The sequence below is a fragment of the Sorex fumeus genome, unplaced genomic scaffold (assembly GCF_029834395.1).
Source record: "Sorex fumeus unplaced genomic scaffold, SorFum_2.1 ptg000184l, whole genome shotgun sequence".
NCBI lineage: Eukaryota > Metazoa > Chordata > Mammalia > Eulipotyphla > Soricidae > Sorex > Sorex fumeus.
Genome location: NW_026606241.1, coordinates 3038033 through 3064638, shown reverse-complemented (window position 1 = coordinate 3064638; position 26606 = coordinate 3038033). Strand labels below are relative to the sequence as shown.

Sequence of the window (26606 nt, the reverse complement as noted above, 5' to 3'; positions counted from 1 at the left end):
TTTTCAATAGTAAGACAATTCATATGTCAGTAATTGCATTTTTGTGGTGCATATGTGTGGAACTACATCTGAAGGACTCAGTTTTTTGACAGGAAGACTCAGTGAATAAGTCAATAATTAGAATCCTCTGTTGTTCTGCAGGAAAGCTGCCACCCCGAGTGGAATGTCTCTGATTCTGCACTGTATGATAATGTCTCGACTGATCAATCCTGCCCTCAGCCCCATGAGGACGACGAGACAGGCGGGATTTCTTCTGAGGGTGATCAGAATGGTGAGAGCTACCTCACTCTGAAGAAGCCCTCTCCTGGAAAAAGTTCCTTGGAGTGTGTTATTCTCAGTTCACAGACACAAAATTCCCCAATGGGGTACCTGCTAGGGAGAGAAGCACTGTTTATAGTTAGTCCCTCACAGCAACATACCCTCAACCACAGTCACCGTGAGCAGAACCCATATAGGTGTAAGGAATGTGGAGGAGCCTCCCCATGTTCTCAGCACTGTGGTGTTCCCTTAGAAAACCATAGTGGACAGAATCCCCAGAAATGTCAGCCCCAAGAACAAAGTGTGAGTCAAGGGTTACTCCATCATGACCATATGAATATAAATTCAGGAGCGAAACCTTTTGCATGTGAAACATGTGGGAAGGCCTTTGATCAATCATCACATCTTATGCATAGGAGAATTCATACAGGAGAGAAACCTCATGAATGTCAGACATGTGGGAAGGCCTTCATTCAGACCTCTAGTTCTAATGGACCTATGAAAACTCATAGTGCAGAGAAGCCTTATATATGTCAGGAGTATGCTAATGCCTTTACTCGATCCTCAGGCCTCAGTGTACATAGAAGTATTCACACTGGAGAGAAACCGTATATATGTAAGGAATGTGGGAAGGCCTTTGCTGGAGCCTCAGGACTTAGTGCACATAGGAGAATTCACACTGGAGTGAAACCATATATATGTAAGGAATGTGGAAAGGCCTTTGCTTTGGCCTCAAGACTTAGTGAACATTGGAAAATTCACACTGGAGAGAGACCCTATGACTGTAAGGAATGTGGAAAGGCCTTTATTTTGGCCTCAAAACTTAGTGTACATAGGAGAATTCACACTGGAGAGAAACCGTATATATGTAAGGAATGTGGGAAGTCCTTTGCTAAATCCTCAAAGCTTAGTGTACATAGGAGAATTCACACTGGAGAGAAACCGTATATATGTAAGGAATGTGGGAAGTCCTTTGCTGAATCCTCAAAGCTTAGTGTACATAGGAGAATTCACACTGGAGAGAAACCGTATATATGTAAGGAATGTGGGAAGTCCTTTGCTAAATCCTCAAAGCTTATTGTACATAGGAGAATTCACACTGGAGAGAAACCGTATATATGTAAGGAATGTGGGAAGTCCTTTGCTGAATCCTCAAAGCTTAGTGTACATAGGAGAATTCACACTGGAGAGAAACCGTATATATGTAAGGAATGTGGGAAGTCCTTTGCTGTATCCTCAAACCTTAGTGTACATAGGAGAATTCACACTGGAGAGAAACCGTATATATGTAAGGAATGTGGGAAGTCCTTTGCTGAAGCCTCAAGCCTTCGTGTACATAGGAGAATTCACACTGGAGAGAAACCGTATATATGTAAGGAATGTGGGAAGGCCTTTGCTAGAGCCTCAAAACTTACTGTACATAGGAGAATTCACACTGGAGAGAAACCATATATATGTAAGGAATGTGGAAAGGCCTTTGCTACAGCCTCAAGCCTTAATGTACATAGGAGAATTCACACTGGAGAGAAACCGTATATATGTAATGAATGTGGAAAGGCCTTTGCTTTGGCCTCAAGACTTAGTGAACATTGGAAAATTCACACTGGAGAGAGACCCTATGTTTGTAAGGAATGTGGAAAGGCCTTTATTTTGGCCTCAAGACTTAGTGTACATAGGAGAATTCACACTGGAGAGAAACCGTATATATGTAAGGAATGTGGGAAGGCCTTTGCTCAATCCTCAAGCCTTACTATACATAGGAGAATTCACACTGGAGAGAAACCGTATATATGTAAGGAATGTGGGAAGGCCTTTGCTCAATCCTCAAACCTTACTATACATAGGAGAATTCACACTGGAGAGAAACCATATATATGTAAGGAATGAGGAAAGGCCTTTACTTCATCCTCGCAATTGACTCTACATAGGAGAATTCACAGTGGAGAGAAACCGTATATATGTAAGGAATGTGGGAAGTACTTTGCTGAAGCTTGCTGATTTTCACCCGGGCTGCACCTATGCCAGTATTCTTGTGCTTGGAATTGCTTGTGTGTTAACTTGTAAATAATGGGTCATGGTGATGAAAATAAGGAGGAAGGTGACGGAATAAACTGAATAAACACCCTCCTGCTCAGAGCTGTAATGGCTCACTACTCTGTTATTGTTTGCTATGCTTCTGGCTTGGCCCAGTGGCGCTGGTTAGCGGGAATTATGGCAGAAATCAACCAAGATGCAGCATTGAATACTTTGAAAATGGAAAAATAGGTAATCCTTCATTCTTCAGTGTTTCCTGTGTTAGGATTTGGGATGCTTGAGCACCCTGGTTTGGCCACTTGAGCGCCAGGTCAAGCCAGCTTGTATGGTGCATTCACGCTTGTTTGTTACTTGTTCTGGATATCCAGGCTTTAGTGGATGTGGAGCTTTTGAGGGGTGCATTGGGTGCTGTTCTGTCACTCAGGTGTCATGGGTGAGGGAGCGTTATCCTGAGGGCCCCTGCAGCCACCATCGATCCAGGTCCAAGACGGCACTGGAGGTTGGGCACATGGACTTCAGGCCTTGGTGTGAGGAGCCTGCAAAGAGTGGAGGTCTTGGTCATCTCGTTCCTCCCTACTGGAGACTGTGAAGGACCCTGTTTTGAGCCTTTGGACTGGACCTAACACTTATCAAAACTCCAGATATGTTCACAGGCAGCCCCCAAAGGAAAGGGACACTTTTGCCGTCAGTCATTTTCATTGGCTTCAGTGCTGGGTTTGGCACTTTGGGGTGTGTTTAGACAAATGAGACGTATATGCCTTGAAAATTTACTCTTTGGATTATATTTTTTTTTTTTTTTGCTTTTTGTGTCACACTCAGCGTTTCACATGGGTTTCTTCTGACTTATGCACTCAGGAATTACTCCTGGTAAAGCTCAGGGGACCATATTGTTTCTGAGATTCGAACCCGGGTTGGTCACGTGCTAGTCAAACCTCTTACCCGCTCTGCTATCACTTCAGCCCCTCTTTGGATTAATTTTAATAGCTGCTTTTATTCAAGGCAGTTGGAAGGGATTCTTTGATGCACAAGGTTTACTTCTGGTTGTGCATATCAGGAATTATTCTGTGGTGCTGCTGGGTACCTATCGGATGGGGAGGCTAGCATCCTAGTAGCTTCACAGTGATTCCAACCCCACTATTGGTGTTTTTCCCATATATAGAATTTCTACAACCTGGGATTATGGTACCACCAGCAGGTCAATATGTGCCTGTAAGGCGACTGCATCAGCAGCCTGATGGCACCATCAGACTTCCAGATACTCCAAAATTGATGCTGTGCCTTTGGCCAGACTCCAAAAACTTTGGGCAAAGTCTTCCAAGAAAGTAAACAGCCAATGTTAGGTATGTGCAAGACACACCAACAAACCATTTCCTGCTCAGCTATATAATTGGAGGCAAGGTCTCTCTGGTTCCTGATCAAACCTCTTAAAGGCTATGATTCCAGAGACTCAGAGATAAATCTCGTAACCCAGCGGCTTTTTGCAGAGATGTGCCCGATACCCACAATGAGCTACCAGCGACAGACCACCACAAGGGGGAAAGGGGGTTTGTCTCTGCCTGATCCCACTTGGTGGCTCAGTGGCCACCATCTTCCAGAGGCCATTGGACAGACAGGTTTGTGCCTGCAGTGACAAGACATGCAAGGCCTCATGGGATTGGGCTGGACTCTGCACTTTCCTCCCCACCTCAATGAGACCCCGAGTCACTGCCCATGTACGAACTCTCTGCCTGATCCCAGAGTCTCAGAAACTAATTTCGGAACCCAGTGGCTTTCAGAAGAAATGTGTTCTGTCCCCACAGTAGGTTACCTAAGCTGGGTATTTCAGGTGGGAGTAGGTTTTGTGCCAGGCGGCTCAGTGGCCGCCGTATCTTAGGGTTCTGGACGGTTAGGTTTGGGACTGCAGTGAGGAGACATGCAGGGCCTAATGGGATGGTGGTGGAGCTGGCCCTTTTCCCCTGCCCCAACGAGACCCCGAGTTGTCTGGCGCCTACGATTGACCTATATGGCTCGTGATCAAGGTGAGTAATGGCCATGATCCCAGAGATTCAGAGACAAATCTCGAAACCCAGTGCCTTTTAGCAGAAATGCATCTGGACCCTGCAGTAGGTTACTGTCCCAGGTCCACCCCAGGGGGAATTGGTGCTGTCCCGCCAACGGCTCCTCCTTGGCGGCTCGGTGGCCTCCATCCGCCAAAGGCCTTTGGAAAGTCAGGTTTATGCCCACACTCAGGAAGATACGTGGGGCCTCGCAGGATGGGTGTGGAGCTGGCCAATTCCTCCCCACCCCAACAAGAGCCTAAGTCATTCCCACGAACCGCCTCTCTGGCTCGTGATTAAGCTGTTTAATGGCCATAATCCCAGAGACTCAGGAACAAATCTCGGAGCCCAGCAGGTTTTAGCAGAAATTCCTCCAGATTTAGTTGTTAAAATTTCAGAATTCCAAAATCATATGTTATTTATAACCAGCAAATGAAAAAGAATTGTCTACTGTTGCGTTTTAACCAGATCTAACTGCCGGAGTAAAATGCCAAATAATAATGGTGGGTCTTGTGTCAAAATATTGAATGTAATCAAAGTAGAGAGAAGAATTGGAAATTATCTGCCCCACAGGTAGAGGAAGGCTGTGAAATGGCGTTATACTTGGGTTTTTAGTGATGGAAAATGGGCATGGTGAAGGGACGGGTGTTTCATTGTATGACTGAGACTTAAACCTGAAAGCTTTCTAAGTGCTCTCCCATTTTCCCCCGTTTTCTCTCATTTATTTAGAAATGGCCAGAGTAATAGTAGAGCAAGTAGGATGCTTACCTTGCATGTGGCCAACCCAGGAGTCTTCCAGTCCACAACGTCTTTTCATTGCTCATTGGACATTGAGCGTCCCCTTCTCATTCCTAGAACATGTAATGTGGGGGTGTGGCATGGGGTAGGGGTGTCTTCTCCCCGGAGCTGTTCATTACGGAGAGATCCAGTGCTTTGCTTTCTTGATTTTGTTGTGATTCTTCCCTATCTGTCAGGTATGTCAAGTAGTCCATGTGTTTCAAGGCTCTTGTTTTCCCAGTTGTATAACTGGCCAGACTGTACAACTAATGGGTCGGGTACCCTTTCTGGACCCTGCTCAGTCAATCTGACACCATGCATATGTTTGCCTTTGGATCATTGTCATGTTTTTTGAAAATGGGAAGAAATTGAGTTTTCTTTTGTTATGGGGCCTGGGGATGCTCAACAGTTATTTCTGGTTGTTCTCATAAGTTGCTTTTAGCAGTGTGTAAGGATCAAACCCTGTCAGCCTCATGCTAGGCAAATGCCTACCTACTGTACGCTTGTACGCGCCAAAAAATGTTTTATTGTGTGTATGTTAAATTGTGACTGTGAGCCCATAGTGAAGTTAATTAGGACCAGAACAGCAGTGCATCACGGAGGGTGCTTGCCTTACAGATGCCGCCTACCTTCGATGTCCAGCATCCCCTTTGGTATCCCAAGCATCACTGGGTCTGATTAAAAACAAAACCCAAAAGGATTTTTTGGGGGATTGCCGAGCTCCTCCCAGCAACACTTCCCGCAGATTTTCCCTTCCTGTAGGCTTGCTTGGACTGTGAGAACTATGGAGATGTCCTCCACCTGTTTGGTCATTCAGCTGCATTCCATTCAACATTGGACTAATTCTCATTGTGCATTTTGTGTGATTTCAGAACTCAAATCACAGGTTTAGGATGTGACATTACAGCAGTTTCTTTAGGGAACAGGGCTATTGCATACAAGTGTGCTGTAAGAGTCTCTTATTGAAACTATTATGCCATTGGAGTGCTCAGTGGACCGAGCATGCAACTTGAAAGGTGGGGTCCGGCTCCATCCCCACAACAGCATCTATGGTCTCAGAATCACAGGAAAAATAACGGAGCCTAATGCTGGGACTAGAGGGTCTTTAACCTCAGTGGGTGCTGAAATCTGGAAATTTATTTTATTGTATTGTTTTTTAAAGTCTTCATTAAAATGCCAGTATTTTCAATGTTATTGATAGTTGTGTTTAGGCGTACCATCATTGAACACCAATTCCTGCATCAGCTTCCCTCCACCCGTGTTCCCGTATTCCCTCCCCACCCAGGTGCCCACTCTGCCCCCACCTGTCATCTGGACAAGCACTTGACTAGGTTTCAGTGGTTACAGCTTAGATCTCTTGTTTTCAGTTCTCTTGCATCTGTATTTTGGGTAAATGGCTATACCCCTCACTCATGTCACTGGCATAAGTGAATCCCTGCTCCCTGTAAACTTCTGGGTGTCTTCCGCCCTAAATTTCATTCCTTCTTTGTCCGGCTTCTCTCTAAACTCTGGAATCAGGGATGATTTAAGCAGCCCCTTTACATTACATTTCCACATCCAGTGTTCGGTACTCCACAGATGAGTGAACAACATCCTGTTTTTGTTTCTTTTTCTGGCTAACTTCACTCAAGACAGTATCTTCCAGTTCCAACCATGTTGCTGCATAAAAGCAGTAATTCTAAAACCTAAAATATATATCAATTGATCAATTGATCTCCCTTTATTCATCGATTTATTCGAGTGGGTGTCAGTAACGTCTCCATGCATGCCTGTTGCATGCTAGTGTAGCCCAATGGCATCTGTTTGTTCTAGGAACATGGAGAGCCTCAAACTGATTTTTCAGGGTCTTGAGTAAGAAGTCTGAACATCTTGTAGGTGGGCGTCCACGCAGTCTTTTGACGTGCCGTGGAATTCAGTCAGTAATGGGTCTAGGCCAGTGGTTGTCTCTAAACCTAATTTCGTGTCCAGCCCCTCTGATTTTTGATGCCTTAGAAGATCAGACAGCATCCCTGATTCTTGACCGTCGATGGAGATCAGAACTCCGGATTCTATCTCTCATTTGAGTGATGCGTGATATTCCAAGCATAGCTGTTACGATTCCTCTTTGAAAGACCCAAGTAGCGTTCTCATCCTGTTTTCATAGGGCCCAGGTCTTTAAGGCATATGTTAATGCAGGAAGAACAGTGGAATTGAAGACATGTGCTCAAAGCTGGAGGTTCTTTGTCCTCTTAGTTATTTCTTAAACGCTCTTGAAGGCATTCCAAGACACTCTCATCCTCCTGCGAAACTCAGGTGCCAGGTCATTCATCATGTTTCTTTCTCAAACTAGGTATATATAACTTGCATTCGGACATGGTGGTTCCATTGAAAGTGAATGGAGGATCAGAAACGAGGCTGTTTGTAATAAACATTGTCTTCATAATTGTGATGCTTCGTAATTCAGCTGTAGTCTGACCTTTCCACACTCACGGTCGAAGTAGGTCATCATTTTTGCCCCTTGGCTGATGTTGGGTGTTATTAGAATGATGTCATCAGCAAAGCAGAGGTGGTATAGTTGCCGACCATCTATCTTCACTCCCATTCCTTCCCATTCCAGTCGTCGCATGATGTTCTCAAGGGTGGCACTGAAGAGTTTTGGTGAAATGGTATCACCCTGCCGAACCCCTCTCTTGACATGGATAATTACTTCTTTGTAGAGTGGTCAGATCCTCATAGTGAATCCGTAATAGAGCTCACGGAGGATCCTGATGTATTGAGTTTGTACACCCTGATTGGTTAGGGCTTCTATGACCGCTTCCATCTCAACAGAAGAAAAAGGCCTTCTTTAAATCAATGAACGTTAGACAGAGCGGCATCTTGAACTCCTGAGAAACCTCAATGAGCTTAGCAATTGTGTGGATATTGTAGATGGTACTGAATCCTTTTCGGAACCCACCTTGTTCACATGGTTGTTCTTCATCTAGTATTCTGCTAATCCTATTCAGGATGACTCGAGTGAACAGATTGTAGATGAGAGACAATAGGCAGATTGGGCGATAGTTGCCAATGTCGTGGATGCCTTCCTTCTTGTATAGTAGTACGGTCTTGCTGGTTTTCCATTGGGATGGAACCTTGCATTCAGACAGCGTGTGAAGAGCCGAGCCAGTGTATTGATGAGTACTGATGGTAAGTTCTTCAAGTGTTCAGGTCTGATCTCGTCTGGGCCAGGTGTTCTTTGTTTCTTTACCGACAAGATTGCATGTTGAATTTTGAAGGGAGAGCATTCGGAATGATATATCCATGGTGCAGAATGTGGTATGCGGGCAGGTGGACATGGCTATTAAAGAGATCTGAGTAGAAGTCATGAATAAACTTCTCCATTTCCCTTCTGGATGATGTGATAGATCCATCAGAATGTCGGAGGGGAGTGATCTTGGTCTTGTAGTTGGTGAAGGACAGGCGGGCATTACGAAACCTTTTCCCGGCATCTGCCACATCTACCAGCATCGCTGTTCTCCTGTCTTTGAGGTCATCCTTGATGCTTCTCTGCATTGTTTTGCCAGCTTGGACGTTCGCTTGCAGTTGCCTGAGGCATGTGCCAAGCCACATTGGCGAATAAGTTCAAGAGTGTTCGAAGAAAGGCAGTTTTTTTCATGGTTATCTCTCTCGGCCCCGAGAGTCCCAGCAGCAGGAATCCCTGAGCAATGCTGGTGTGATCCTCTCCCCACATATGTTAATTAAAATTCTCCTTAACACACCCGAGATTCTCTGATTGCTGTTACCTTCACCCCAGACATCTGGATTTGCTGGAGTTGAATCTGGCTTCTGCCACCCTCCTCCACGGAGAACAGAAGAAATGGGACTTCTCCTGTGACCTCAAAACTCAGGACGGAAGATGGCACCCTCAGCAATGCGGGGCACTGTGATATGTGGAAGTGGGGTCTGGAGACCTTTAGAACTGAGTTGGTTGGACACATCGTACTGCAGGAAGGCAAGCCTATCCTGTGTCACCCTGTTCGCTCTCGGGTAGGTGGCTCTGGAGCACTGATAACTGGGTATCCTTCCACACATAGAGTGAGTGGGGCAAGCCCCAGGCAGCAGGGACACCCGGACACAGATCCCCAGTTTACTCCCTGACCAAAGCCCAGTCAGACGCGGCCAGGGCCGGAAGATGCTGGACTCTCTCATCCCCTGTCTTACTTTGCAGGTGTAAGAGAGTTGAATCCATCAGAGGTGACTCCTCTTGGCACACGGACCCCTCGAGAATGAAGCAGCACCATTGAGATCTGGGGTCATCCCCCAACCCCCACCCCACCCTGCCTGGTCCACACCTTCTGATCTGACTATATTATTTGAGTGAGGGGGTCGGAAGCAGTGTTGGGGTACCCCACATCCTTCTGGAGTACGACTTTGGTTCCCACCCTCGGGGAACCTCCAATTGCCCTGTTCCCGCAAATGTCTGGGAAAGCCAATGAGCGGTCTCCCTCGAACAGACGGGAATCCAATCTAGGCTTTTACCTAGGTCAAAGTCCCGTTGCTAAGGAGGTTGCCTAGGCAGGTTGAGAGTGGTGATGATCTTCTTTGAAATTCCTTTCCTGGCTTTTTGTTTCTGCAGGAGCTTCTCTGGGTCTGTTACTGGCCATAGGTGAGGGTGTGATCAGGCCTTAGTTTCTGTTTTCTTCAAGGTTGGCCTTCACAACTTCAGAGCTATTCCTGGGAAATTTACTACCTTTACCTTGGGAGGCTTCCTGCATGCCTACATCAATTCCCTCCAAACCATTAGGATTTGCTGGACCTTAGGACGTTAGGAGCCCTCAACCCTGGCCCCAGAGGAGTGACTCCTGAGTGCAAAGGCAGGAATAAATAAGCCCTGAGCACTGTTGACTATGTCTCCCTCCCCAAATATGCAAATCCTAAGTTTCCCGGTGCTTCCCAGGTAGCTGATTACTCCCTGTGGTACCAGGGGACCATGTGATACTGGAGGTGAGCCCAGAAAAACCATCTACAGGCAGAGAAAGCCTTGATCGCAGGGATCACTGAAATCGCTCACATCTGTAATTTATAAACCTGATCCCCCTGACATAGCGCTTTCTGTTCAATACACAAACAAGTACTTTTTTGTAGGGGTGGGGATAAGGCACAACCAGAAATGGAGTTACGTCTGGCTCCCCAGGCAGGATAACTCCAGGTGGGCCTGGGAGGGAAAGGGATTATATCCTGTCATCCCCTGCAAGACAAACTCCCAGCAGTCCCTAAAATCTGAATTTCAATTTACCTTGAATGCATCATTCAATCTCCCCCAGCCCTTGGGTGGGATACACAATGCCTCCATTATCTCTGGGTTCCTCATGGCTTGCCCTTTGACCATTTTTTTCCCATTTTTGTGTCCCACCTGGGTGATGCTCAGGGGTTTCTCCTGAATATGCACTCAGGAATTACTCTTGAAGTGTGGTGCTTGGGGGATCTTGTGGCAAACACTCTGTTTCAACCTTTTGATGTCTTAAATATACACTCCTAGTTAATTCTTTACGTTACAGTTATCAAGTTCAAATTAAACTGGTGTCTTCAGTACTATGAGGGAAAGGGAATTGCTTATGATTGCAATTCAGGGAAACACAAAGATCTTCCCATTCTGTAAACTCTTAAGATTTCTTGCCACTGTATATTTTCATATGCCTACTAACGTCTGGGCTCCTGGTGAACCTGAATTAACCTCCTGAGTTTCCTTATATAGCAAACCATAATAATAATAGTAATGATTACTATTTCCTATGCCAGTGTCCCAGCATTTGGACTTGATTTGTATGTTAACCTGTAAAAAATTGGTCCTTTTTTTTGGTCACACCCAGAGATGCTCAGGGGATACTCCTGGCTTTGCACTCAGGAATCACTCCTGGCTGTGCTCGGGGGACCATATGGGATGCTGGGAATCGAACCTGGGTCAGCCACATGCAAGGAAAGCGCACTACCCTCTGTGCTGTTGCTCTAGTCCCTGTAAATAATGGGTCTGGATGATGGAATCCAGGGGAAATCTGATTAAATAGGAACTAAGTAAAAGGGTACAAAAACCACCCCTCAATCACAAATATCAGTGCCACTCCTGGGAGTGCTTGGGGGACTGTATGTGATGCCGGGGACCGAACATATGCCCTGCCAACTGTACTATCACTCTGGCTCCAAGTACAATTTTTCATCCTCTAATTTTTCATCCTCTTTTTCTTTTATAAATTCACGTACCCATAGGTAAACCATAGCCTGAAAACCTGACCTGTAAGCTCTGAGCATTTCTGGATGTGGTCCCAAAACTGAAACAACAAACCCAGAGAACTGACCGTTCAGAACATATTACTAGATTTTGCACCTCTTCTGTTGACAGTTAACTCCTCATTGCCTTTATTTAGGCAGGAGGATTGACTTTGCGGGATTTTGCCAAACCCAGCAGCTCCGGGATCACTCCTTGGCAATTCAGGTTGTGAAGCTAAGTCTTTTGCGTTCATGACAAATGCCCTGCCATTCACTCTCAGCTCTTTCGTGCCGCTGATAGCCTTTGAAATTGCAGCCTGTACTTCTGGCTCAAGTTTGCACCAGGAGCCAGCAACCCTGTCCTGACCTCTATCTACTGGGCCTCAGCCCTGCCCCCTGCTGTAACTTTCTCACAAGGTTCACATTATTTATATAGAATTTGAATTCCTGCAGTCAGAGATAGGCCAGGAATGCAAGACCTGTCCTTGCAAGCAGTCTACCATGATACACTCTCCTGTACAAAGCAGGATTCCTCCAAGCACCTCTCAGGTAAGCTCAAAGTTCTGCCACCTTTAGCAAAATCCAAACCTGCATTCTACAAAACTGGTTGGTGAAGGTTGACTAGTGAATAAATTACATATATATATATATATATATATATATATGTAGATATAGATATAGATATACACACATACACAAACACACACATATATGTGTATATATATGTGTATATGTATATATGTGTATATATATACACATATATATATGGTCATACCCTGTGGTTGCTGCCAAAAGTAACAAATGGTACTCAGTGTTGTGCCGGGGTATACAGGTCAGCCGTGTACAAGGCCAGTACCCTGTGGCACCTAAATTTATTGATTTATTTTTGGTTGACTACACCCAATGGAGATTAGAGTTTATCTCGGCTCTGTTCTCATTGATAATGCTAGGTTTGGGGACCCTGTGAGGTGGTAGATATTGAACCTCGGTCAGCTATGTGCCAGACAAGCAACTCGTGGTCTGTGCTTTCCCTGTAGCCATCATAAAAATGCTTCTTTACTAAGTCGAGATAGTTGTGTTCTTTTTTCTGATTAACTACACAATTCACTTTCATTTTTTTTTTCTTTTTGGCTCACCCCCAGTGATGCACAAGGGTCATTCTTGGCTCATGCATTCAGGAATTACTCCTGGCGGTTCTTGGGGGACCATTGGGGATGCTGGGAATAAAACCTGTGTTGGTTGTGTCCAAGGTAAACACCCTACCCGCTGTGCTATCACTCCAGCCGCCCCCCACAGTTCACTTTTTTTGTGTTTTTGTTTTCGGATCACAGCCAGAAGTGCTCTGGACTACTCCTGACTCTGCACTCAGGAGTCACTCCAGGGGGGCCTGGGGGAACTTATGAGAAGTGGGATTTTGAACAGGATTTACCCGTTAACAGATGTTCCCGGTCGGTCCTGGTAGCTCTCCCTCTCTGTCCACATTTGGTGCTCTTGGGCCACTTCTCCACCCTGGACAGTTGTTGCTTTGGACCGATGAAAGTAGAATGAGGACCAGGCTGGTTGCTGATTACTTGCAGTTTATTCAGTCTCTTGTCTCCCAGCTCTATCCAACCCTCTCTCTAACTCGCTCCCCAATGCTGTCTGTGACTCCTCTCCAATCTCCCCAGCCACTCTTACTCTCAGCTCTCAGCCTTCTCTTTAAGTCGCAGCCGTGTCCTCTAACTCTGTGTCTCTTCTTCTCTCACTGTCTCGTTGTCATCCTGTTGTTCATAGATTGACTCAAGCAGGCCCCAGTAATGTCTCCTTCTTCCTATCCCTGAGATTTTAAGAAGTACCACATTTGAGGCTCTTTCAGGGTCAGGAGAAAGAGAACCATGATTGTTACTGGTTTTTGGCATATTGAATACACCATGGGGAGTTTGCCAGACTCTGCGGTGTGGGCAGGATACTTCTGGTAGCCTGCCAGTTTTTCCAGATTAAGACTAGATAATAAAATTTTGTGTGGCCGTGCACTTCCCAGAGCACGGTTTTATAGTCTTTGGGTCTTGGCCATTGATGGGATTACACGGCACCGGGAACAGTTGGTGGGTGTCACGCCTACATACTGGAAGATGGGAGATCTGGGTGGAGGAGGCCCAGTCCCAATACGAGCAGCTTGGAGATCTCAGCCCCCGATCCTGCACACTTGGGTTCCTCTGCCGGTACCTTCATGCGTGAGGCTCATACGAACTTGTGGAGAGTGGTCTTAAACATGGCTGTGGCTCGAACCAGAGGTCTTGAGCTGCCGGGGCTCTGCTCGGGGTTGGGAGGGAAACTCAACACACCCTCCTCCAAAAGGCACCAGTGAGAAAGCCAGGCACAGAGGCAGGCGACTACGTGTTTTCTTTCAGGAGCAGGGTTTTATAGTCTCTGGGTCTTGGCCATTGATGGGATTACACAGCACCGGGGGCAGTTGGTGGGTGTAACGCCTATATACTGGAAGATAGGGGATCTGGGTGGAGGAGGACCATCTCTTTTCTCAGTCTCCTTCATTCCCCCTGTCTCCCTGAATCTGCTCTTTTTCTTTTCTCGCCACGACCACAATCCAGCCTCCCCACGGGAAGCGCAATGGAAAATGATTTTCTAGAATTCCCAATTACCTGCAGCCCATGAAGAAAAAGCAGCTCTAAAGGTGTGTTACTCCTCTCCTTCGACCAGCAACTTAATTGACATATTTAGTTTTACTTCCTAATGATTACCATTCTGTATGGACATAGTAATAGACACTTTTAGACTTGTTGGTGACTCTCCTGGGGACTTCTCACCACAGATTCAGACTCAGGCTGGATCAATCATTCCCAATCCCAGCAGCGTCCAAGTCTAGTTATTACTTTTTGATTCGTGAAAAAATTTGTCCATGACCAGGCTCTTCTAGATAAGCATTATGGTACTTTGGCCAGGCCCATTTCGATGCCAGCGAAGCTAGCTCACCACTTGCCCTGGGTCCATCTAGTCCCTCATCGAACCCTTCTTTATGAGATTGAGGAAGTAAGGGCAGCTGAGGCTTCAGTCAAGAGAGCAGATGTCCAGGAGGTAATATTATCTGGAGATGAACTCTCAAGCTCAGGCTTTTCTTTGTAACTGTCTTCCTGTATCCATACAAAAAGCAATTGCTCTGAAATAGCTAACCATGCAAAAGACATTAAGGAGAAGAGAAAGACAATATTTACAAGTCAAAGTCTGATCAGTTGACAAAGGTAATTGAAAGGTTATGGGCAATCAAGAAACATAAGATCTCACCTGCCAGGGAGCAAGGGCAGACCACTATTATACTACAATACCTGGTGATCCTCAATGGTTTCTCTTGGCTCTGCACTCAGGTATTATTTCTGATGGTGTTCCTGAAAACTACAGGATTCTGGTGATTGAACCTAGGTTGGCCATGTGCAAACAACACCCTACCCAGATCTACAGTTGCTCTGGTCTCAGTTGGAGAGTTTAGATACATGTAACTGTGCACAGAATGTTATATGAAATGATAGAAGGGGCGCCTTGATGAAATCTTTTATAAGTGGGAATATGGGTCAGGTCCCAAGCTCTCCACATCCCATGAGACCACTCCGTTTACCTGTGATTTCTCACAAGGATGGTCACATTCCTGGATCCCACCCATGTTACTTTACTAATAATAGAGGTAAAAAAAGGAAACATTTACGATTGGATAAAGGAAAATTCGTTCCATCTATTAGTCAGATGGTGCTCAGGGGACCCTTTGGAATTCTGGACATTGTACCTAGATTGACTACATGCAGCACACTGTACTAGTGTGATACTCTCAGTTTGAAATCATGTTTCTGAAACTGCCTCCTGGGGTTTTCTTTGAAGCTGAGAGTTCACTGCTCGCGTGTTGTCAAGTGGTAGAGCGTTGGCCAGACCTTGCTCTCTGATGATCTTACCAGCCTTTGTTCCTCTTCCATGTCTCCAGCTCTCTGGGTTTCTACTAAGCCAGTTCCTCTCTGAATCCCCAGGGTTGGCTTTGGAGTCACTGCTTTCATCCCCATCTGGATTTATTATTTCCCCAAGAAACTCATTGTCCCGTACCCTACCAGCTACCTACCTAGAGAGCTTAATTTAATTTGACATGAAAACTCTCATGGCATAGACTAATGAGTGAAATCCTCTGTTCTTCTACATGGCAGTAGCCAGCCCTGGTGGAATGTCTCTTCCTGCACACTGTGATAAAGTGAGCAATTTGGCCCTCATCCCCACAGCGATGCCAAGACAGGTGGGATGTGTTCTGAGGGTGATCAGAAGATCACTCTTTCCATGTCCTTAGCACCATCACTTTCCCATAGAAGCCCATATTGGACAGAATTCCCAGAAATGTAAGCACTGAGGACAAACTTTTGAGTTCAGCATGACCCCGGTGGGACTATGTGAACATCCACACAGGAGAGAAACTGTTTAAGGAATGTGGGAAGGCCTTTGATGGATCCTCATACCTTATACATAGGAGATTTCATACTGGAGAGTCCGTATGCATGTAAGGAATGTGCTGTGGCCTTTCTCTGACTAATACATCTTAGTATGCACAGAAAAAGTCACACTGGAAAGAAACCATATGCATATACAGAGTGAAAGTCTTTGCTTATTCCACAAGACTTAGTACACAGAAAAACTCACACTGGAACACTGGAGAGATACCTTATATTTAGAAGCAATGTAGGAAGGCCTTTGCTTCTTCCTGAAGTCTTAGTTTTCATAAATTCTGTTTTGTAGAGAACCCTTATATATGTGAGGTTGGTGGAAAGGCCTTTCATCTCAGGTCTTTCTGAGCATAGGAATGTTCATACAGGTGAATGAAACATTATTCGTGTCACTGCTGTGGGAGGGTCTTCACTTACTTTTCAAAAATTTTTGTCTATAAGGAAACGCACAATGCAAAGAATCCATGTATATATGTAAGGAGTGTGGCAAGGCCTTTGCTTATTTCACAATCCTTTTGTGACACTGAAATTTTCATATAGGAGACAAATCTTATGTTTGTTATGACTTTTGCAAAGCCTTCACTTTCCCCTAACTCCTTATTAAACATAGGAAAATTCATTCTCGAAGAAGACATATGTAGGGGTGTGGGAAGATTTTTTACTCAATCCTCAAGCTTTGCTGTGTGAGAAAAATTTATCCTGGATTGAGGCCTTATATATGAAATGACTGCAGGAAGATTTTGATGCAATTGGCATAGCTTTCTGAACAGGAAAATTCACAGTGGAGAGAAATCTCATAAGTGTAAGGAATGTGGAAAGGTGTTCAGTTTGTCTCCAGTCCTTACTGCGCATGTGAAAAGTCATTTTGTAGTGAAAAATTACATCTGTCAGGAGTGTGGGAAGGAATTTTCCTGGATCCTTGTGCCTTATGCATAGGAGAATTCACACTGGAGAGAAGCTATATATAAATATACATATTTATATATGTAAGAATATATATATTCATGTAAGAACGTGGAAAGTGAATTATTCTCACCTGCAACTTTAAAGACAATCCTGGAGGAAATCCTGTAGGTAAGGAATATAGGAAAGCTTTCATGTTCCCTCAAGCTTTAGTAAATATAAAAGTTATGTTGGATCAATCACTTCCATGATAACAATGACCGGTGTCAGAACAGGGACCTTAGGTAAAACAATTTTAGTTTCAACAAGTAGGTGGGGGATAGATACAAAAGAACAGTAAAGAAGGAAATAATCCTGTTATATGTGAAAGCTTCCTGTGATACTAGTACCGTAAGTGAAAGGTACTTGCTGATTATCCCCTGCACCATGGTTATGACAATGTCCTGGCATGTGGACTTCCCAGTATCTTAACTGGTAAATAATGGTTCTTAGTGATAAGGCAAGGTGGAAGGAATTAAATAAGAAGGAACTAGGTACAAACATTGCATTTTGCTGGGTACTGTCACGACTCACCATGATTTCATTCTTTGCTGTGACTCTGACTTGGCTCAGAGGCCCTGCTTTGCATAGATCATGGCATAGATCAACCAGGATGCTGTGGTTAGCCTTTTTTGACGTTGTATAGAGGGCAAACCTCTATTCTTCAGGCCCTTCTGTGTTATGTCCTGGGAGTCACATCCCGCAGTGCTGTCCATAATTTGTGTCCAGGTAGAGCCACATGCAAGGAAGCACTTCATTCGCTGTAGCATATCTGCACTCATTGTATTCAGTTTTCCATTTGATTTACACAAACATTGAGGGTAAATGTTTTGAGACTTACACTTTGGAAGCAGTAAAATCCTAAAAATCTCTTATACACCAAAATGGGCCCATATAGAATCCAGATGATTGAACCTGAGTCAGCTGCGTACAAGGCAAACACCCTATCCACTGTGCTTTCGCTCCAGCCAACCAGTCTTACACATTTACCTGCATTTTCCTAGTTGTTCTCTGCGCAGCTGGTGTCTGGCCCTTTAAGGCTGCTTGCAGAAGCGGAAGTGACGTCACAGCAGGGCATTTCCATGTTTGCGTGCAAGATGCTGGATCAGGCCTCCATTTGTTAAACAGGTGAAGGGAGAAGAGGCTGTCTGTCTGTCGTGGTAGGGGTCTGTGAAGGCTGGTTTTGTGGCAGGACACTAGCGGCCTCCCTTGAGCACCCCGCACCGCGCCTCCCAGTTTCTGCACTGAGGGGCGGAGCCAAGCCAGCTCTAAGGACACTTTGAAGCTTTTTCAACTGATATCCACGCGGTTCCTGCTGCCCGGCGGGGTTTTGTGGGGACTCGGACCTTTGGTGAGTGCAGTTGGGGCTGTGCTGGGGCTCAGGGGTCGCGGGTGTGAGTGCGTGGTTCTGGGGATCCCCTGCAGCTCCGCCGTGGGACAGCGGCAGGTGGGCGCGGGGCCGAGTGGGTGGGGCGGGCGCTGGGCCGTCCCTACCCTCCCAGCTCGGTACTGCACTGGGCCCTGTCTTGGACGCTTTGACACCAACCTCACTGCTGTAGAAGCTGCAGGTTCACTTAGAGGACCTGAGAGATTGCACAGTGGTTAGCGCATTTGCTTTGCATCTGGCCCACCCAAGGTCGATCTCCAAGCTCGACCAGGACGGGTGCCTGAGCGCAGTTAGACGTTTCTCGTCCATATCCCCGGTGGTGCATCCAAAACTATAAAAGGACTGTTCAGTGACACTGTAGCCCTAGTCACTACTCATTAGTAGCCTTGATTTCCAGACCAGCCATGGGTGGGGTTCTAGGGGTGGTTGCGGTTTGCAACTGATAATTTACTTTAGGGCTATTTTTGGTTGTATTTTGGGCACAAATATGTAATCTTGGGGCTTCTTTAAGGAGCAGCACTCTGGAATTCTTTTTTTTTTTTTAAGGGGCTGGAGCGATAGCACAGCGGGTAGGGCGGTCGCCTTACACGCGGCCAACATGGCCAACCCGAGTTCGATTCCTCTGCCCCTCTTGGAGAACCCGGCAAGCTACCGAGAGTATTCGATATGCCAGACACAGTAACAACAAAGTCTCCAATGGAGACGTTACTGGGCCCGCTCGAGCAAATCGACGATCAACGGGAGGGCCTTTACCTTTTTTAAGTTCTTTAGGTGTCATGTGAGATGCTGAATATCAATCAGGGTCAGCATGGGAAGCGCCCCTCCCAGCTTAATATCTCTGAATCCACATTGTTGTTTTTTCTAACGTAGAATTTCTGTATCCTAAAATCAATTTGAAAATTGCACCCCGACTCTTCATCTCTCCCTGATTAGGCAAAACCCGGCTATTACACTGAGAGTTGTGTTCAAATAATGTCTGGACATGTGCTGCATGCCTTTGGTGGCTGTGATTGGTCTCCCCACCCTGGCCGGTGAAGGGTAACAGAGGATCAAAGAAGGAAACAGGGGCCAGGCTCTTGGTGATCTGCTGGATATTAACCCAAAGTGTCTTAGGCTTCATCTGTGAATTGCCCCTTTTGCTTCTCCCAGAAAAGCTTATCATGTCCTTGCTAACATCCCTAATTTAGTTAAAGTTTATCTTTAACATTTCCTTTGTATTTTTCTTCGCTTTGTCTCAATTCCCCAGTCCAGTCTTGATTACTTATATACCATAACTTTCTGATTATTCTCAACTTTGTATTTGTACTGCTTTGTAGTTGAAGTGGCTGTGTATTTGTACCTGCTTCCCTGTTAACCCTATAGCATTTTTATGTTTTCACTCTACAGCACTGTTCTTTGGTTAAACACAGAAAGACCATCAATGCTTATACTCCTGGTATTTCGGAGTAGATGGACTCAAGTATATCTACTCCTGGGCATAATTGCTTGGTCATAATTACTTGACTCGGGCTTCAGTTAAAGTAGTTCCTAACACCCCAAAAGGGAGGTTCTGCCGTGGAACTTGTATGGACCAGGGGCAAGTGGGAAAACTATCCCATCTTCGAAATGGAACATTCTAGAAAGCACGTGTGCATGGTCTTGATGCAAACAGTTACAGCATTAGAGACAGGATCCCCATGGGGAAGGAGAAGGTGAACTGGCCTGAAGACTTAGTCTGGGATTTACAGTAAAAGCCTTGCTTGGTCTCAGAGCCCAGAGAAGTAAGTGTTAAAAGCCTTATTTGCTCTGGGGGCTGGAGAGATAGCACAGCGGGTAGGGTGTTTGGCTTGCACATGGCCAACCTGGGTTCGATTCCCAGCATCCCATATGGTCCCTTCTGCAATGCCAGGAGTAACTCCTGAGCTCAGAGCCAGGAGTATTCCCTTGTATCACCGGGTGTGACCCTAAAAAGCAAAAAGGAAAAAAGCCTTATTTGCTGTCAAAGCCCAGAGAACTAAGTGTTGGGATATTTGTCTCTTACTGTGTTTATCCAAACAACTACAAGTGTTGATAACTTATACAACTAGAGGAAAAGATAAAAGCAACGAAGATATCCCTGGGAGACAGAGTGTCTCCTTGGGTAAATCTCCCCATGAGAATTTACTCTGCCAAATGTTTATCTGCGTAAATGATCAGTCACCCCTCTTTCCTGTCCCTTTTCGATGCCTGGGTAGCTCACAGCTCTCCTGGGTCCATTCAGTCTCTTGCTTTTGGGGTGCTAAGAACAAAGGGCAGATGATGCTTAAGTCTCATAAACAAGACAATGCCCAGGAGTATATAGTATCTGCAGTTAATTAACTCTGAAGTTAAAAAAGCATAATATTGACTTCCTTTGTCTAGACAAAGCTGAGGGCTGGGGGCATGGCCATCCCAATCATCCCAGCACAATCTTCCCAACTTGGGACTGCACTGGCGCTTGTTCAGGAGAAAAAAGGATATTTTTATAAAGTAAACTGTAGAGGATATAAAGGAAAGAGAAAGTCAACATTTTATTTACAAATACAAAATCCAGAGATCTCTGGAGAATCTGACTTTACAATTCACAGGTTGTATCTAGGGAAAATGGGTGAATAATGTATAGGGGAAGCAGAGCACAGGGAATTAAAGACGAATACTAAGGAAATGGGTGTGATTGGGATGGGTGTTACTCAGAAAGCCTCAGCTCCTTGTAGCAGAGGAGAAATGATGAACCAATGTTAAACCTAAATTGTTTAGAACTAGAGTCCAACCAGGGTAAAGGATATTGTTTTTTTTAAGCAAGAAAGTTTCGGTTTTCCAGGAGTAAGGACATTTGCTCAGGAATCCCACTGGGTGTGCTAGGAGCACGTTTACTTAGTCCCGGAGCCATAGTACAGTGGGTAAGGACTTAACCATACAAGCAATTGACCCAGGTTCTATCCCCTGCATACCATATGGTCTGTACCAGAGTGATTCCTGCGTGTAGAGCTAGGAGTAAGCCCTGAATATGCCAGTTGTGGACTCGAAACAAAAATCACACAAAGTCACACTTATATATACACATATATATGCACAATGGTGAAAGAACAACAGGGATTCAGGAGAAACTGTAAGTTTCTGTAGCACGGATAGATCAAAAATAGGGGATTATTTTTTCTTTTTTGGGTCACACTTGGCGATGCACAGGGATTCCTCCTGGCTTTGCACTCAGGAGTTACTCCTGGAAATGCTCAGGGGACCATATGGAATGCTGGGAATCGAACCCGGTTTGGCTGCGTGCAAGGCAAACACCCTACCCACTGTGCTATCTCTCCAGCCCCAAGAATAGGGGATTTTTAAGGACCAGAAATTTGACTCTTTTAATGTTTCACTCTCAAATTTGTCTTTGTACATCATTTTCCCCCCTTCAGTAGAATTTGCCTTTTTTCTTGTTATATTTTTCACCACAGTCTACAGTGCTCAGTGTTTACTCTTGTCTCTGAGCTCAGGGATCATTTCACAAGAGTCAGGGTAACATTCTGTGTTTAGATATCATTGATTCGATGTTAGTTGACAACTGCAGGATCAGGGGACTTCTCCTTACCCCCAGGCCCCCATTTTGTGACCGACCAGTCCAGCATTTGCCTCTCCACTCCTTTATTTGAGTCCATCCCCCTTGCAGCACAGATTCACCTGGGTGGCAAAAAGGTTCTCAGGGCCTAGACTCTTGCTCTTTAAGGTACCTAATGGAAACAGAAGTGATGTCATAAGTGATGTCATAAATGTCATGGTTCATTTTCCATCCCTGAATCAGACACTGGGCCTGTCGCTCACTTGGCAAGGGACAAGTAAATTTGCGCCCCATACTGGAAGGGGGACTCTGAAGAAGTATTTAGTTTCAGGACTCAAGCAACCTCCTGTGAGCACCCCGCGCCTTCCCGTTTCCACACTCTGAGCCGAGGGACCGAGACAACTTGGGGGATACTTTTGCACTGGTTTTTCACTTGTTCGCCAACATCCAGGTGGATCGTGAGGTGTGGTGGAGGTTTTAGGGGGACGCAGAGCTTTGGGGGTGCAGTGGGGGCTGTCTCAGGGTTCAGGAGTGACAGTTGTGAGTTCGTGATTATGGCGTGCCTCTTTGGCCACGATCGTCTCCAGCTCCGGATGGGGCAGCAGTGGGTGAAAGTGGGACTCAGCCAGGGGCTTGGCCGTCCCAACCTTCCCAGCAGTCCCATGTTTGAACCATCAACCCTAAGCTCGCTTCTGTAGAATCTCCAGATTTGAGGGGCAGAGCTTCAGCCCCTCCACCTAATGGCAGGAGACCTGTTGCTGGTCATTTTCATTGTCTGCCGTGAGAGCCCGGGTCAGGCGGGTGCGGGGGAAGGGGACTTGCATGGTGGCTGATATTTGCCAATGAAAATGTATTTGGGGGGATATTTTTGGTTCTTTAGATTTGGGGTGGGGAGAGGGCACATACTCAGAGATGCTCATGACTTACTCGAGTCTCTAAGCTCAGGTATTATCCCTGGCTCTGCTGGGGTCCATATGGGATGCAGAGGATTGATGGGTTCATCTAGTCAAGAACTCAACTCACATTATTGCCTTCTAACTACAATACTGGTGTATCTTTTTCTGATTCATGAATTTCAGCTCCCTCACATCAAGCTGCAAAGCACCCCTGACTCTTCATCTCTCCCTGAGCAGACGACACCTTCATTTGTGGATAATACTGAGTTCCCCAGGACATAGTGCCCAGGTGCATATCCTTGTCCACCCTGCAAGAGAGTGTCGAAGGTTTGTTCACTCTAAGGCACGTGGTGGAGCCACATTCCAGGCTCTGGTTCCCAGGGGGCAGCACTGCTGCCAGCCTATTTGGGAGCTCCTGGGCTGAGAGTCGGCCACTGGCAGGGCCTATAGGGACTTTCCTGTGGGAGCCAGAGAGAAATCCAGGGATCGGAGAAGGCTGTTTTTTCCTTCCCTGTAGCCTGGGCCCAGGTTCCTCTCGTGAAGTGCAGCACAGATGCCAACAAAATTTGCATCCCCAGTGGAGACAGGAGCTTCTGCCATTGTCTCCCAGAGGTGGAATTGTGAGGCTGTGCAGGAGGGTGTGGCTGGTCTGAGCTCAGGATTGGAAGGAGGTGCTCCTCTCTGGTGCTCACTGTTCTGACTTTCCAGGTCTTTGCACGGAGCCTCCTGCTGATCCTCAGAACAACAGTGACAGGAGAAGATGGTGACGCGGCTTCCGATAAAATGTCCCCAGGTAGGAGTAGACGGATAGTATGACATGAGGTAGTACCCGGAGTGCCCAGGCTTCCTGGTCCACCTGTTTTGAGTTTCTTTTGGACGGATTCCAAGATGAGACTTCCGATCGGACTGTCCCATTCTGCTGTTTGAAGCTGCTTTTGTGTATGTTTGTTTTGTTTTATTTGGCTTTGGGGCCGACCCAGTGGTGCATGAGGAGTACTCAAAGCTCAGTGCTCAATGCTGATTCCTGACAGGTCTAGGTGACCAATGGGATGCTGGAGGTACAAAGGTTTCATCTTGGGTTTTCTGTTTTATTTGGGGTGGCAGAGCAAGGATTCTCGCTATCACTCCTTGGCCTGCACTCTGGCATTGCCATTGGCAGTGCTTGAGGGACCATATGGGATGTTGGGGATCGCCAGTCCTACATGCTGTCCCGGGAACAGCTGTCCTGTTACGCCAACCTGCAGCTTCGGTTTCTTTTGCATTGTTTTTGTCATGAGCTGTCCTCTTGACTCTGGGCTCTAGATTGAAAACTTACTGGCTTCAGAGCACCCTGGGGTGTGTTGGCCCCGTTTTCTCCCTGGCAACTACTGTGACTTGGGCCCGAGACTTGCTTTTCTCCTGTTTTGTTCTTCCTGCGTTGGAGAGACTACCTGCTCAGTCATATAGTCTTACGTTCACATAATCTTGTGTGTGGATTTCTGGGCATGCGCCAATCAAATGAGAAAGCCAAGGATCTCTGTGGCCAGTAGTTTTTTTTTTAGTGTTCACCTGTGGATACTCAGCCCTTACTCTCAGCTTTATCCTCTGTAATTTCTCGTTCGGGGTAGCCGGATCCTATTGTGTGATTCATATCAACCCGTTTGGACTGTGTCCATGGGAAGATCTCTATCTGTCTAGTTATCTCTCAGTTCCCTTTAAAAAGTTCTATCCATTGGGGCATCAATTTACTTTGTGTACTACACGAACTTTTGTGTGTTTAATTGGTTTTTCTGTTGCCTATGTTTGGAGGGGCACAGTCCAGAGTTCTCCTGGCTCTGTGCTAAAGGATGACTCCTAAGAGTGCTAAGGGGCCATGGGGTACCGTGGACTGAAACCTCTTGGCAACTTAAAATGTTGGTGCCTCACCCCCAGTACTTTTGCACCAGTCACTCAAGTCAGACGGTTTTTGCATTTTCTTTTTTCCTTAGGGATTAGGGATTATTCCTGCCTGTGTATTCAGGATCCACACCTGGCCTTGCTCCAAGACCATATGGACTGCCTGGGATCAAACCCACATGTGTGTCCAGTGCTTTTGTCCTATGTGCTGTACTACCTCTCTCCCATCACAGGGGATTTGATATCTCGTCTCTCAACTCATTAGACGCTGCCTATTTCAGTGCTTGGATTTACTTCTAATGGTTCTTGTGAGACTTCAGCAGGACTTAGGGTTTGCTCCTGGACTCTGCACTTAGGGATCTCTCCTGGCTGGCATGAGGAACCCTCGGTGATACCAGGTTTCGCAACTGGATTGTCCGTGAGAAACTCCTGTGCTGCTATCTTTCTGGATACATTTTTTAGCTTAAAAAATAAGGATCTCTTGCCACCCTTGGCCACTTCCAGATTTATTATGCACTTATTTTTACTGAAATCCGTGATGAGTTCATGAGGGGCTCAGGAATCTCCATGTGGTTCTGGGCCTAGAGAGACAGTACAAGGAGGAAAGTGATTTTCTTGCAAGCGGCAAACGTGGGTTAAATCCCCAGTATCCCATGTCATCCCTGAGCACCAGCAGCAGTGATTTCTGAATACAGAGTCAGGAGTCACCCCTGAGCATTGCCAGGTGAGACCCCAAAGAACACAAAAACCAACAGCATACTGTGCTGATCAACCCCCTGTCAGCCATACACAAGGTCAGGTCTAGAGTATTTGTCGTATTTTCTTGGGTCTTAATTCTCGAATAACTAGTAATATGTGGCATTTTGGAAATGGACATTCTGTTCATGCTTTTCAGATATATGCCCACTTATATCAGGAAAACATGGGCATTTACCGGTCACCTTTTCCCTGTCACTTATCCATGCCTCTGTCTCTGTTGGGGCAGGGCACTCCAGGATGAAGTCTGCAGTGATCTCCTGGCTGGAAGCAGGAGCCCTGAGGTCAGGGAGGAGAGGCGTGTGTGCGGGTGAGTGTCTGAGGACCCTTCCTGACTCAGGCCCTGTGCAGTGAATGGGTGCGCTGAGCATGTAGGAAACACGCTGCTGAGAACGGGGCCACGGGGCCTTGGACTCCTGGATCCTTGGGTCTGTGCTGCACTCATGCTGCTCTTCATTTCCCTGGAATGTCAGTCACAGAATGATCCTGTAACTTGTTTCCATGGCTTTCGAATAAGTAAGACCATAACAGAGCTAGTTTGGATCTAAACGATAGTACAGCAGGGAGTTCCTTGCAGTGCCTGAAGGTGACCTGTTCAATAATTTGTTCAGTAACCTGGTTCCCCGAACATTACCAGCTCTACTCAAAAACAAAAACAAAACCTAGTGTAGAATTGCCAAGATCCTCACAGTTTTCCACTATCCAAATCTTTTCTTTAGTGTTGGACTCTTTGGACTCAGAGAACCACAGAAATGTACTTTTAACTACATGGCATCATTTTGCTACATTTTATGACATGTGGTTGAATTGCATGTTTTGTTCAGTTTCAGAACTGAAACCGCGACTTCAGGATTTGGCATTGCAGCACTTTGATTTGGGAATGGGATCAGCAAGTACGAGTGAGTTGGTAAGATTCGCTAATTCAGAATAAATATTATTATGCCAGCAGGAGTGGACCAAGTATGTGATTGTTAAGGTGGAAGGCTGGGAATGGCAGGGAGGAATTCCAAAGTCTGATGCTTGGAGTATAGGACCCTTAGCTTCACTACGTCCTGAAATAAACCACATATAAAAATACTGTGAATTTTGATTTGCTTAACAGTGAAAGTCGTTTTGATAGCTAATTGGTGCGCCCTAGAGAGGGTGCAGTGAGAAATATACTTTCTTTGCACAAGGATGGATGGTCCTTACCCAGAACACCTTATAGACAGCATAGACCCACAGAAATGATCCTAGACACTACATGGTGTGCCCCTCCACCCACCTAACCCCCAATAAATAGAAACTACAAAACAGAAAGAACAAAAATCTTCATTGATCCTGAAAGCCATCACTTGTGGTGACAGCTTTGCAATGACCATGTGGTCTGTCTCAGCTGCGTGTCGATGCATGGTTGTCTTCACCCCTGCA

The 26606-nt window shown here is 45.9% G+C and overlaps 1 protein-coding gene across 1 annotated transcript; it reads left to right on the top strand.

The window, feature by feature from the left end:
- Positions 1–858: 858 nt before the first annotated feature.
- Positions 859–2049, top strand: LOC130017271 (zinc finger protein 420-like; the record flags this gene model as incomplete). The annotated part of the gene is made up of 1 exon (XM_056107960.1): positions 859–2049. A coding segment is annotated over one exon (1191 nt), but the record flags the coding sequence as incomplete, so codon positions are not given.
- Between the last annotated feature and the right edge of the window lie 24557 nt (positions 2050–26606).